The following is a 13,734-nucleotide window of genomic DNA, read 5'->3' as shown; positions in this document are numbered from 1 at the left end:
AAGGAGACAGAAGCAGACGAAGACCTAAACAAAATAAGTTCTTTGGCGCTCCGGTGACGGCAGACTCTGAATCAACATATGCTTGGATGAGTAACCTAGAAAAGAATTAGAGTAGTAGTAGTTCCTCCGTAGTCCGGACACTGGTGGTGGAATAAGCCAGAGGATGAGTGGGACTGAGAGTGAGGGAGGAGGTAGATGAAAGTTTGCTTGCCTGCGGGAGAGAGAAGCTAGGCCAGGACCTAAATGAAGGGGATGTTGCAAGATGATTGGCATCGGAGAAGGTTCGCCCCCCCCGAATTGATTAGCTGGAGCTGAGAGCGGGACATCACAGGTGGTTCAGGTTGAACTGATGAGAGTCTTCCAGATTGAATTGACGCTTAAGCTTCATTTCTCTTAGGGTTGGGATGAACTAACTATAAATAACTCTGATAGTAGCATCCTCACTGGAATGCAGGGAGAATGCCTCCCTCTACTCAGGTCAGTAAAGTTGGTTAGCACTGATGAGAAGATACATGAATAAATCATTTAGGTTTGCAAGAGACCTGACAAGACATGGGTTTACCTACCAGGACAACATCACCTTGGAGCTACAATTGCATGGTACAGATCAAAGCACATCAATGTGTCAGAATGCTCCAGTCAAAGTCGAGAAATTAACTTTTTATTTCCTCAATCTGACAAAACAAAAAGCCTTCTTGTCAGAACGACCAACCTCATGTCAGGTTGCTTAATTTCACAACAGTGAGGTCTTTTGAGGATATCTTTTTAAACTTAAAATTAAAATGTTTATCTAAAATATGAAACACAGAATCTTTAAGTGGGTCAAAGATCAAGGCTTTGTGATGGTCACTCTGTCAGAGTTTTGCTTACAGTATGGTCTGTCCAGTTGAATACCGATTAGTTCCCAAGCTTTAATTTACCCCCTAACGGGTTGATATATGTGTTTAACATTTCTACCTATCTTGCAAACCTGACAACAGGCTTCTAAGATTTTATTTTCTTCTCCAGCCGTAAGATCATGTTGATCATTTGTCCAAAGCAGTGCCCAGCAGACCATGGGGCGTGTTTCCAAAAAGTAGTCTTTGTGTAAATATCTTTGGTTAAGCGAACTAAGGTGAACGTAATTAAAACGTTCTTTAAACAATTAGCTTTTTTTCTCACTAAGAACATTAACAGGCCTGATGAGACAAAAATTGATTCATTTTTTTATTTTTTATTTAAGCCTCTGATTTCAGCTTTATTTTCAGTTGAGGATCATCAGAATCGGTAAATAATCAATCTGACTGAGCTTTTCACTTTGTGGAAAATGAACAACAGTGTTCTATAGTAGCCTTAATGTTAATATGTAGTTGGGATTAAAGCAAAGAAGCTACATGAAGGTGAACTGAGGGAGAACGTTTAGCCTCGTGGTCTGCAGAGTCACAGCTTTCTTCCTCTGACTCACAAGGAAATCCTGTGAGGGGGAAGTGACTGCAGCCTGGATGTGGTGACATCAGAGAGAGTGTGTCTGGTGGAGCGGAGGGACTTCAGGTCGGGATTCCCTTTGATAAATGTGACAATCTGACCTCTTATCTGAAGGGCATGCAGTTCTTCTTAACTGACATAAGAAAAAAAGCCACACAGAAGCGTCACATTGAGAACATTCATCAATAATTTATTTTCTTACTCTTAAGAACCACCACTGCTTCTTATCTTGAAAATTCATTAATTTCCAACACAGTTTTGCAAAATGTAAAGTTACTATACAAATTCTTAATAGAAAAAAGAATAAATTAACTATGGAATTCAGTTTTTTTTTTTTTAAATCAATTCCACTTTTCATTTCTACAACCCTTTAATGCAATATTACAGCTGAAGAGAACTGATGAACTCAAGTTACATGCTTTATTGTCTGGTTAAGGAGGTGATCTAATATTAAACCGCCTGTTAAAATAAACCTCGTATTGACTGTAGTAGTAAGAATGGAGAGATGTCTAGATCCTACGTGACAAAGCAGTAACTGGTCGTTTTGTAGCACCTCAAAGGTTTTTTTCAGTGTTGGGAGAAAAAAAAAAAGAGGAAATACTGGTTCATATAAAATGGTTACATTTCTAAAATGATCCGTGTGAGTTTAAAAGCCCACAACTTCCCTCTCAACATACATGGAGAGCCTTCTCTCAAAAAAATCCTCATACATGATCATGGAGCGGGGAAATATGGGTGAAGCTACAGAGGGTTTTCACATCGGCTTACAAAAAGCTCAGAGTTTATAAAAGGATCAAAGCAGTTGTTTGTGGGGGGGTCTGGATAGATATACAGTAACAGTTGATTTTAGCAGGAGGAATGATGGTGCTGGATTTGAGGTCATGCATAAGGTTAAGTCTTAGGCACAGAAACTGATGCTAAGACATAAACAGGGAAATCTCAAACCTGACTGCTAACATGGAATGAGCTCTTACAAAATGGTTAAACGCAAATGCTGGTTCTAATCTTGCTTTAAGACGTTTACAAACTGACCTACGCTGCAAAAGAAAAAGGAATCTAAAATCTAAGAAATGAAATCTGAAGTCTTTTTTTCATAATATAAGTGCATTTGTCTTGAATTGAGGAGCTAAGTGAGACACTTTGTCAATGGAACAAACCAATTTACATTTGAAATAAGAAAAAACAAATGCATTGTCTTATTTCAAGTGCATTTTATCTGATTATCTTATGTTAACTGTAAAAATACTAATTCCATTGGCAAATCATCTTATTTACCTACTGAAATTAAGGGTAATAAAGGGAAATTTGTACTTATTTCTAGATTGTTTTTGCAGTGTAGCAATGATGGATGACTCGGTGGAGTAGGCATGCACTTAGGGAATGGGCCACACCTTCATGTTAAAATGACACAGTCGACTCTTGAATCGTACCATTTTCTGCTGAACATCACAGCAAAACCTTGAGCCATCTTAAATGAGCCGTATGATGTAATGCAGGTCATATTTTTTGGAATAAACATTGATTAAATGTTTTTTTTTGTGCTACAACAAACAGTGAAGGAAGTCATTTGGCATCACTGGGATTTTTTTTATCAACAGCTGGGAAACTGGTTTCAAGAGGGTGTGTGCTTTTCTAACCCTGTACTGAATGTTGCTTAGGGTGTGGGGCAAGAATTATACGCATTTATCAATGTTTTTTTTCACCTCTGGTCATATCTTCTTTTGCACTGAGAGCGTAGCTTCTTCTGACCAAAACAGTAATGGTTGCACTTGCTAAGAGAACAGTCACTGCAGGTCCAGCCTTAACTATTGTATATGTTGTGCTTTCAGACCACATGTTTGAATGAAGGAGTTTGAATTCAGTGTGTTTCCCTGGCTGCTGCTCTGGAGGATGGATGGAGCCAGTTTTATGCCTGAAATAGGGTAAACGTTCGGTTACAGTACAAATGCAGAGCACCAGAATGTGAGGAACTTCTTCAGACGAACAGCGCCACAGAGGGACGGACAGACAGTCAGCAGAAGAAGAACCAGTTTGAAGTCAAGCTGGAGGACAAAAGTAAGGCCCACGCCATAAAAACACTTCACCACAAACACTCAGCAGTTTCAACATGGAACTGTAAGGTAGAACCGACTTCAACGGTTATATTTAACTGTGAGGGAAAACATGAAAGAAAAGAGAACTAAAAGGAAATTTAGAGACTGAATGCAGCCGGAACAACGTCTCATACAAATCAAATAGTCTGACTGCATACAGATGCATCTCTAGTAAATACTCAAAAAAAAAATCATTTTTTAGGAGAGGAGAGGAACTTAACAGAAGCTGGACAAAGGTCCAGTCTGAGGTTTCACAGGTTGCTGGTTTAGGCAGCTTCTTCATCTCTTGGAGTTGGTAAACAGAGAAGTCATTTCCGAGGACATTTAAAGCTCTTCCTGCTTCCCTCTCTACAGATAACCTTCATAGAAATGCTGATTTTATTTTCTAACACCTGCTTTGACAACTGATATCACTGTTGACCTGTAAAATGGCTTGATGAACCTCAACAAGTATGTATGGAGTTATATTCACATTTTTTTCTAAATTATTCATAAGTATTCAACTAATCAGAAATTGAAGTGAAAGTCAAAAACATGTGTGCATATCTGATCTTCAATCTTTGAACTGATATTTACTGAGAAAGTAAAATATAATTGAGATAATGTTCCAATGAACAGAGATGCACCTGTATGTTCCTTTGTGGCCAAACTTCTTAAGAACTGCAGATTGAAACCATATCCAATAATATCCCACTCCAAACTCTACACTAAAGATCCTTCACTCCCCTGCTGTTTAAGTTTCACTCCGCTGACTCAAACCATCTTGGAAAAACCTTTACAAAGTTCTTTATTGCTATAGTGCATTCAGATATTCTCCCAGAAAACATCCTAATATGGTTCCCAGGAGCTTCCTCACATATTGCTGACTGACTATTCTGTCATGCTGACACCTACCAGGGGATTGTGGTACCGGTTATTCCCACGCATCGGAAATCTTCTCTTTCTGTTAGTATGTATGAAGAAAAGTAAGGAAACAATGTTTATGGGAATAACATAATGCAATACAGTTCATTAAGAGTTAAAAAATGAGAATAAAACCAGTGGCTCATATCCAGCATGTATCTTTGGGCCGGGTGGCAGTGCACTGGAGCGATGCAGGATGTGATATGAAAACAGGTTGCAGAATAAGCCGATGTGGAGTTTTCTGTGTTGCTGATATTCCCTGTGCTCTGTCCTTTCACCCTCTTGTCCCTTTGTGCTCCAGACGCTGAATAAGGTAAAGGACTGTAGTGCTTTTAGGATTTGGGGAAGGGGGGCCTTTTAACACTTTTCAGTCTGTCCTGTGAAATCAGCCCTTATCAAAGCCCAGCGAGTGTGTCCCTGTCCAGCTGAGCTGTGATAGACAGGCCATAAGAAACAGGCGGAGAAACTTGGGGCGGGATAGAGGCTTGGGTCAGGTCTGGACTGGATGAGGTTGTTGGTTGTTGATGGGTAGCAGTGAGGGACAAAGAGGAAAACAAGTTGTTCTGGGCCGTACAGGAAGGTCTCAGACCAGCGTTCCAGGCTTGGCCTTGTCTTTTCCGTACCACTGCACATCTGCCAGCTCTGAGCACAGGGGGCTGCTGAGAAAACAGCTGTCACTAAAAGACCTGCAGAGAAAGAAAGAACAGAATGGGTTTTGATTTATCAAATAGTTTAATAACTGCACTTGTAAAGTATTTTAGGAGGAGTTAACCACAGTGAAGCATCACAGCTGAGCACATGCAAAGATCAGGTGCAGCCACACAAACGGCAAGACAGGCATGCAGCACCTCCACCAATACAGAGACAGATATGTCAATTCGTCAATCTAATCAGCAATTTCTTGTGTGTAATCAGCAGTGAGCAAAGAACCAACTTTATATTAAGCAGAGATGCACCAAGATATTGTTTAGAATTGGTCGGTCTTGAGCAGTGATGAGCCAATCAGAAACCAAAAAAATCTTTATTTAAATGCACATCGGTAAAAGCTACAAGATCAGCTAAGAGTTATTTTTTCACTAATATAGTGTTTTAAATGATCTAAGAGGAAGCACAGCGATCTGAGAAGCTGTTCTAAAGGTCATTTAGACGTTTTTTTTTATGTTTAAACAATATTCTAGACGGCGAAAATCAGCAGCAGTTCCATAGTTTCAATGGACTGATTTAACTATTATAACGTTACAAGATTTGAACTAGTATGAAATTAAAACAGATAAAAATAAAACTCCAGATAAAGCATATTGACAGACAAAAAAATCATTTTTCATCTTAAATGCAAAATGTTTATATATATATATATATTTTTTTTTTTTACAATTTTGACAGAATTACTGCTCTAAGTGAGTTGCTCTGTCAGATAAAAGCATGTTTTTGAGTCTCTTCACTCCAGCTAACGATTACTTGTTTTAGCCCTAATATGAATAGATTTTAATCAATAACTACCTACATCTGTAAAGCCAAATAATCTTTAATGCTTCTTGTTTTGCAGCTCTTTTATGGAAAATTGCTTTGGACATATTTCATAATAATTTAAAATCTTAATAAAAAAAAACAATTTTGGTAATGGAAAACAAAATTCTGATTGGTGCATCTTTAATATCAAAGAAATCTCAATATAACAAACACTATACCTAATAGTATAATTCCTAAAGAATTAGCAGGACTTATTTAAAGCCATTTTGTTCCAAACTCCTCTGCTGTGTTTCACTACACGGTACCTCTATGCATCAGAGCTGGGCTGAGGAGGGGACTGACAGACGTCCTCAGTAGGAGAGCTGTCTGCTGTGCCTCTAAACCAGGAGAAAGGACACACACACAAAAGGAAAGGGGGGTTAGTAAAGTCAGAAAGACAAACAAGAGAGAAATGACAAATATTAAGTGACAGATGTCCCATAGGTAAAGTTTAAGAACAGAGAGATGATTGAGAAATAAAAAAGGTTAAGAAAAAAGAAAAGAAATAAAGTGAGTTAGCAATAAAGATCTTAAACTGAAATATAAAATGGCCGATGTAAAAGTTTTAAAAGAGAAACCGGATTCACGTGAAGCATGATGAGAAAGCAATGAAAGCTGAACAGAGAGAAACAAACCCAGAGCTTCACAGTCTGATGTGATTTTGCACAAATATGAAGAGTCAAAAGCTAAAGCCTTCCGGTAGCCTCCTCAGAGCGTAGATAAGCGTGTCTTACCCGCTCTTCCAGTTGATGATGTGCTGTGGGCTACAGGGGGGGGTGGGCGTAGCTGGTTGCTCGCTGGAAGGTGTTAGACTCCTCTGGCTGTGAGGCGACGCAGCTGAAGAGAGATCTGACAGTTAGCCAATCAACAGGAATAAAGGCCATAAAGAGGTAAGAAACAAAATAACTTTAGACCTGCAGAACAGCACTCCTTCAAAAAGCTTTTAAGCTTGGCCTTAAAGGCTGGAAACATTTTTAAACACAACCGATGAAATGCACTTGTTTAATTTTTTTGGTGTCAAATATGCCTGCTACAACAAACATGATAAATTATGAGATCTATAAGTTTTTTGCTCGTTTCCTTTGCATCTCTCTTTATACTAAAGAGCTGGATGATAAAAGGTTTGACTCTGGTTTCCCTAGCATAGTGAGTGCAGCTGAGAGCCTCGTGGCTGAGAAGCAGCAAGCCAGAGAAATGCTAGTTGAACTTGAGACGTGGAAAAACAGAGATGTAATGTGTTTATAAGCTGAATTTCACAGCTGCAGTATTGGAGCACTTTGGATTCAGATCCAATGACAATATAATAGTTTAATACAATAATTTCACAGGCAATTCATCTTCCATGAAAAGGCCTATTGGCCGTTAAAGGTCTGTAGTGTCTTGTGCTAAATGCAGTCACAGTTTGAGAACTTCAGTTCCTTTATTTGGTTAGTAAGAAATTAAAGTTTCACTTGTTTTTGTGACACTATAATTCATATAAAGCTGTTTTAAAGACTAAAGTAATAGGAATCAGGGGTCTTTCAAATCTTTAAATACACGTGCATAATTCAAGAAAAGAAAAAAAACAATAATTTAGCAATGAGAAAAATTTTCAAATCAATAAAACCATTTTAGTCAGATATGAATAATTAAATCATTACAGATTAAACTATGTTGGGGGGGGCTACATTTGTTTACCTGTCTGCATGTGCAATCAGTCTAAATTGAGAAAGAGCATTTTCAGTGCTGAGAGACTCGATGTCCTCAAACAGACAGGTTCTCGTTTAAATGGGGGAGGTAAACATCTTTAAAAACAGTTTCCATTGTAGATACATTCATTAAACATAATGCTGTGATAATTTTCAGCATCACAGTCTACTACGGTAAAATGCACTGGTGAGAAGCATACATAAAAGGTTTAGTATGTTGGGATATAAGCCTAACATCCCAACATGTCTTTGATTTCTATAATAATATGGCTGCTGAATAAAAAAACATCAACAATGGAGAAGAAAAAGAAGGATATAAATCTTTCAATTGTTCACTAGAATACCTAGATGTGATATGATCTGTTTGCATATTCTGAAAACATGCTACATCACAGAAATCCAAACTAAAGCTACAGAATCCTAACACGTCGGCAAAAGTTTTAGATGTTTTTAAGGCCCCAGGATTCATTTCCAGCTGTTATTGGTCAAACTGTTCTCAGTCAAACAACATCTTCTCTACTTGACTAGGGCGCATAAAATCACAAAGAGTTACAGCTTAACTACAGTATGTCTGAAAAAAAACCCAACTCACTACAATTTAGCTTGTTTTCCAAATAAAAAATGATAAGAAATGGCATGTGATATAAACAAACTACAAATAAATTGTTATACTTTGTTTTGCTTTTTTTTTTTTTTATCTTTTAAGCCAATTACACTTTTTTTTTCTTTCAAGCTAGTAGTCAGGTATAGTTTTGAATTCAAAGTTTTTTTTTGTTTTTTTTTGGCTTTTGACCTCATACATTTTTATTAAACACTACTCCTGCATTTTCTATGGACTGCTGGACTGCTAAGTAGTGTGCAAATGCATTGTTTTAGTTTAGTTTGTTTGTATATGATCATTCACTGTCAGCTTTAAGTGACAACACCTCATACATTTCCAAGTAATTTGGCAACAAAAATCAGCTAAGTCTCACTGAAATTGTAGCTTTAAGTGCGAACTACAAATCCTGCAAACTACTGCATTATCCACCTCTGATAACAAGTCATCAGGGTTAGATGCCTTAAGCTAGCCTCATACTGCATAGCACAGGTTGGGAGGGTGAGTGCGCTAACAGTTATGCATGGTCATGCACCTCTGGAAGTTTGTCACTTGGTGTGGAATGTTGCTACATTCAGAATAAACAAGATGCAAAAAAAATCCTTAGTTCAAGAGCAGAAGGAAGACAGAAACAGAAAACAAAGAGAAAACAGAAAAACATGAAACTGCATTAACTTTAGACTGATTAAACTTAAAAAAATTAGACTGTACAATAAAACTAAAGTCCAAAATTGTATCTAGATATAATTTTGTATCGTTTTACAAGTAAGTAAGAATTTAATGAAAAAAATCATGTTTTTATTTGGTTTGTAATAATGCTCCAGTCTCATCTGCTGGTTATTTAGTGTCTTGCCCCGTGTCTTCAGAGAACACTGCCTCATCGTCAGCATTAATTACAATTCTTATCGCCCTTTGTTTAGTGTGCCGTCTGCAGAGCAGAACCCTGAGGAGTGACTGTAACTCAGCCTTTGTGATGGGATTTGATAACACCCCATACCTCTACTACAAACATGATCAATGGAAGGCTATTACAATAATAATAAAAAAAAAAAGAAAATTGCTTAAATCATACCTGGTGAGCCTTTGGCAAGTGATCCAACTCTGCTACTCCTTCCATGTCCCAGAGTGCCTTGCTGTGACCCGGCCTCAGACGATGTGGATCCTGAATGTGAGTGGCTTCTTTCTTTCAGGCTCCCTGATGACCTCTGGTACCAACACCGCAGCTCCTCAGACACCGCCGCCCTGCCTCCTCCTCCCTCTCTCCCTAACGATGGAGTCCGTACGATCTGAGATCGAGATGGCGTGAGCCGGCCACTTCCCTCTCCCCCCTCCTCTCCACCCCAGGCCTCCTTATAAAGTCCGCCCGCTGTGTAGGAGCTAGAGGTCTTAAATTGGGCCTTGACGCTGTAGTGGCCCTCCTGGTCGCTCTCCAGGCTGCGAACCACCACACCGTTGGAGCTGCCCTCCACGTACAGAGGGTACTCTTTGATGCGGTACTGGGAGGAAGGCTGGCTCTGGCTGTGAAGGTAAACCCCGTGATGCCCGCCTCCGATTCCTCCTCCCCCTGAGCCTCCAACGGAGCCGTTCTTAGCTGCCAGATTTGGCATAGAGCCCGAGTTAGAGGAACCCAAGTGACCAGCAGATCTGCGGAGAAACATGTTGCTGTTTACCTTTACTGACTCACTTTTCAATAAATCAATCAAACTCTAATAAAAACTAAGGTTCATCCCTCACTCCAAAGCCCTGCCCTCACCTGTGCCTTTGCCTCTGTCTTTGCCTGGCTTTAGAAGGTGAGTCCTCTCCCAGAGTAGAGTAGTTTGGGTTGCTTCCAGGGGGTCCGCCAGAGGGACAATAATGCTCTGAGCTGCTTTGGCTGGTACAGGATGAACAGTCATCCAATGGGTCGGAGCCATTGGAGCCTCGTCCCCGGCCAAGGAAGAAGTCGGGACTACCCAGGGTGTGCGGATGTGCATCAGGATCGGACACCAGCAGTTTGCCCTGAGACTCAAGGCTGGAGCTGCGGTTCCTAAAGTGCTGAGAGAGACTGTGCAGACGTGTGGGACTGATGTCCACTGACCTACGAAATAAGAAAAAGGTTACAAATGGCAAAGTCCCAGTTCAGGTTTTGGGCTTCTTAGTTTGCCTACTGACCTGGTGGAATGTACATAGTGTGGAGTTCTGGTTCTCAGGTCTGGTGTTGATGGCATGCTGGACTGAGAGTTCCAGTGAGGCGCGCCCCTGATCGGGCTGCTCTGCAGAGAGTTACTCCCCCCTGCTTCAGCACTGCCTGAACTTGGGAAACGTCTGTGACTGAACAGAGGTGGAAAAAGTTAGCTCCTTTCACACATTATTCAACCTTTCAACAACTTATCAATAAAAGAAACATGACTCCTCCTTCCTTTAAAATGATGAGCATTTAAAACAAACATTCAGTCTGATGCACTTTTTATCACATTACCACACCAAACTTCCCTGCATTTCATTAGGATTTTATGTGATGAACAAAATAATTAAAGATAATGTTTAAGAAACAGATCTCTAGAGAATGAAATGCATTTGTAAAATTTTGTCTACACTGTTAACAGAAGAACAATGAGAATACCTGGAGTGAGAGGAGCGTTTCTTTACTTTTTCATAGGGCTCATCCAGTGATGATTCGCTCCACATTTTGGGTTTAATGGGAGACTTATCATAGTCAGAGCGAGTGTAGTGCATGTGTCGCAGTCCATCCAGGGACTGCGGGGGAGGAGGCCTGCTGTGAGAGGGGGGTCGTGGAGGGAGGCCTTTATGAGGCGACGCTACAGGAGAGAAGTTTGGGGTGCCTGTAACTTGAGGATCATCTAAAATGAAAAACAAAAAAAAAATTTATTAAAATTATCATATATAAAAATCAAACTTAATGCAGAAGAGGTAGGAGAAGATAAATAAGATTTTACCATCATCCAAAACCAGTGCATCAGACAATGAACTGTCCTCAGAACACATATTGGCTTCTAGAAGAAAGAAAAAGAAAAAAAGGGAAAACATTATGTTGAGGGTTTTATTTATTGTCAGATTCAAAACAGAAGATAAAATGAGTAACAATCACAGAGACAATAAAGTTCAAAGTGTGCATAGAAAGAGCTCTAAGCTCCAATAGTGGAAAAGTATACAAAGCATACAAAAAAAAAATAAGTTCTTCTGTAGAACAAAGGCAAAATGAAATCAGTAATAAAAAATAACCAAAATAAATCTCTAACTGGTGGATGCCCAGATAAATCTGTACCTTCTATGATTAGTGACGCCCTCTGTGTCGGCTTCTTGCCGGAGCGGACCCGGTACTCGTTGATAGAGTTCTCAATTTCCTGGAGTTTCTTAAGTGCATTTAGATAAGAAGTTTTCCTCTGCTTCTTCAGCTTCTTGCTGCTCACATGAGGATCGCTGGCAAGCCGCCTGGCCGCCTCTGTAATCTGCGACTGAATGGCAAACTCCCGCTCCAAGCGCTCAAGCTCCTCCTCCTGGCATAAACACACAAGTGCAAACTTTATATAAAAGATGGAAAAAAAGGTTGCTGTATTCCCACAATGTTTTATCAACAGAAACAAGTGAAAAATCCAAAGACAACAATTCTTCAGTTTCCAGACACGAAATCATACTAACTCTCCCACGCACAAGAGTTATCTGCCAGTAAAAACACACTGCGGATATCATTTATCTATGCCGTAGCTGAACTTTTTCTCACTACTGGATAGTCTCTATTAAGGCCCAGTGTTCCCCTATAATAACACCCCAGCATCGGTCTCTCTTATCCTGAACAACAGGTCTCGGGGGATTTGAGGAGCAGAGCAGGTTGACCAGAAAAAACACACAGTGTGTGCATGAGGGCTGAACTGCACAGCACTTACCGGTAAATGAGATTGTTGTCATGACACAAAAGCAACTCTCCCCCTACAGGGGAGTTTAAAAGCACCCACATATGATTTCAGTTACCCTCAACGGAGACAGGATGATGATGTATTATTAGCATTTGGGTTTTTTATTATTAGACTCAGCTCTGAATAATCCCTCTAACTAACAGCGGCTTTGCAGAACCGCTAGAGCAGCTTCTATTTCTGTGTACACAGTTTAAGGTGCTCAGTGTAAAATTAGGACATCTTTCTGCTTAGAAGGGGCTTTTTTTGTAATACTGTTTCCCTGGATTCTTTTCAAAGAACAGAAACACACACAGACACACACTTTCAGGCATGCACACAGACTTACTATCACCACTTCCTGTGGTTAAAATCCAATCAGACTATATTTAGCAGCTCTATTCTGTTGGAAAAAATACCCGTGGCACAAAAAGGAAGCAAAGGAAAAAAAAAAAGCTGAACTTCTTTTAGGTGAGAGACGTGTCAGACTGTGCGCTTTTCCGGGAATGAACTTCAGCAATTGTTTAAACACTGTATATCTCAGCGATCTTGTGTTTTTATTAAGCTTGTTTGGATAAAGAGGCTACAGAAAAAGAGGTGGTTTGGGGAACTAGGAATTAGACCATTACCTCGCCCTTTGGTAAGATTTTCTGCTCATCCAGTTTGAAAGCAGTGCCAATCTTCCGCCTCACCGTGGGTGGTTCCTCCCCAGGATCCAAAGGGTATTCCTTTGGAAGTTTTCCTGTCAGTTCCTGGAAAATATTAGGATAGAAATGTTAATGAAAGGTTTCTAGGAAGTATTTAAGTTTCAAAAAAAAAATTATAATTTTTTTTATACCGCTTCTCTGATACAGATGCTCTTGAGTTCCTCTAGTCTCTGCCGTAGAGTTTCCTCCAGAGCTTCCTGCCTGGCCCTCAGTGCTGCCAGCATGTCCTTTTTAGCAGTTTGGGAGCTGTCTGATTCCTGAGAACCTGCAAGGCGCAGACAACACAGAGCATGAGGCTGAGAATCAGGAGCAGTCTTGTCAGGAAGATTAGAGAAGGAGAGCAGGTCCTCTGCACCTGCCGCTCCTGCAGGATGTTTACAGCGGAAGCGAATGGAACGTTTTGATAAGGAAGTTTAGAGTCAGAGCTGTGTTTGTGCGAGCATGCCAAGGTTTAGACAAAAGGGCATTTTAGGACAAAGTCAGTGACGCAAGTCTCCAGGGCCCGGAGATGGTGCTAGTCCCTTTTGTAGTATTCTACATTAAAAACAACGCAAACATACAAACAGAGACCGTTCCTTTCTCACTGATCTGATGTTGTTCACTGTGTGACTGACCTTTCGCACCGTGCAAAAGTAACCAATGCTGAGAAAGTGTTTTGCAAAAAAACATGCAAAGCAAAATCTTATTGTTTCAATTGTTTTCAAGGGCTAAAACTGAACAGAGTTTAGCTTGGCATATGTGCTACTATTGCACCATTTCTATCTTTGTGCAGCGGTCATCTACTGCTGCAGATTGTTCCTTTGCATCACCCAAAAGCTTGAACACATATAGTATCAAATTTCACATGTTAATCAATTTGTAATTGCAAGAATAACTTAAATA

The 13,734-nt window shown here is 39.9% G+C and overlaps 1 protein-coding gene across 11 annotated transcripts in view; it reads right to left on the bottom strand.

The window, feature by feature from the left end:
• Positions 1 to 2,993: 2,993 nt before the first annotated feature.
• The window catches only part of frmd4a (FERM domain containing 4A), a 145,066-nt gene continuing 134,325 nt past the window's right edge, over positions 2,994 to 13,734 (bottom strand). For 9 of the 11 annotated variants that reach the window (XM_038299923.1, XM_038299924.1, XM_038299916.1 and 6 more), the window contains 10 exons: positions 12,984 to 13,117; positions 12,775 to 12,897; positions 11,521 to 11,752; positions 11,192 to 11,248; positions 10,858 to 11,095; positions 10,407 to 10,565; positions 10,009 to 10,332; positions 9,328 to 9,899; positions 6,704 to 6,806; positions 2,994 to 5,146 (listed from right to left, as the gene is read on the bottom strand). In XM_038299923.1, the coding sequence (XP_038155851.1) occupies positions 5,044 to 5,146; positions 6,704 to 6,806; positions 9,328 to 9,899; positions 10,009 to 10,332; positions 10,407 to 10,565; positions 10,858 to 11,095; positions 11,192 to 11,248; positions 11,521 to 11,752; positions 12,775 to 12,897; positions 12,984 to 13,117 (2,045 nt within the window). In that variant the 3' untranslated portion in view covers positions 2,994 to 5,043. Of the gene's footprint in view, positions 5,147 to 6,235; positions 6,308 to 6,703; positions 6,807 to 9,327; positions 9,900 to 10,008; positions 10,333 to 10,406; positions 10,566 to 10,857; positions 11,096 to 11,191; positions 11,249 to 11,520; positions 11,753 to 12,774; positions 12,898 to 12,983; positions 13,118 to 13,734 lie in introns of all 11 variants that reach the window. The other 2 variants (XM_038299927.1, XM_038299917.1) reach the window with 1 other exon arrangement.

Source organism: Cyprinodon tularosa, unplaced genomic scaffold (genome assembly GCF_016077235.1).
Source record: "Cyprinodon tularosa strain WSP-4 unplaced genomic scaffold, ASM1607723v1 ctg44, whole genome shotgun sequence".
NCBI classification, from domain to species: domain Eukaryota; kingdom Metazoa; phylum Chordata; class Actinopteri; order Cyprinodontiformes; family Cyprinodontidae; genus Cyprinodon; species Cyprinodon tularosa.
The sequence above is the reverse complement of the archived record's forward strand: the minus strand, read 5'-3'. Positions and strand labels throughout refer to the sequence as shown.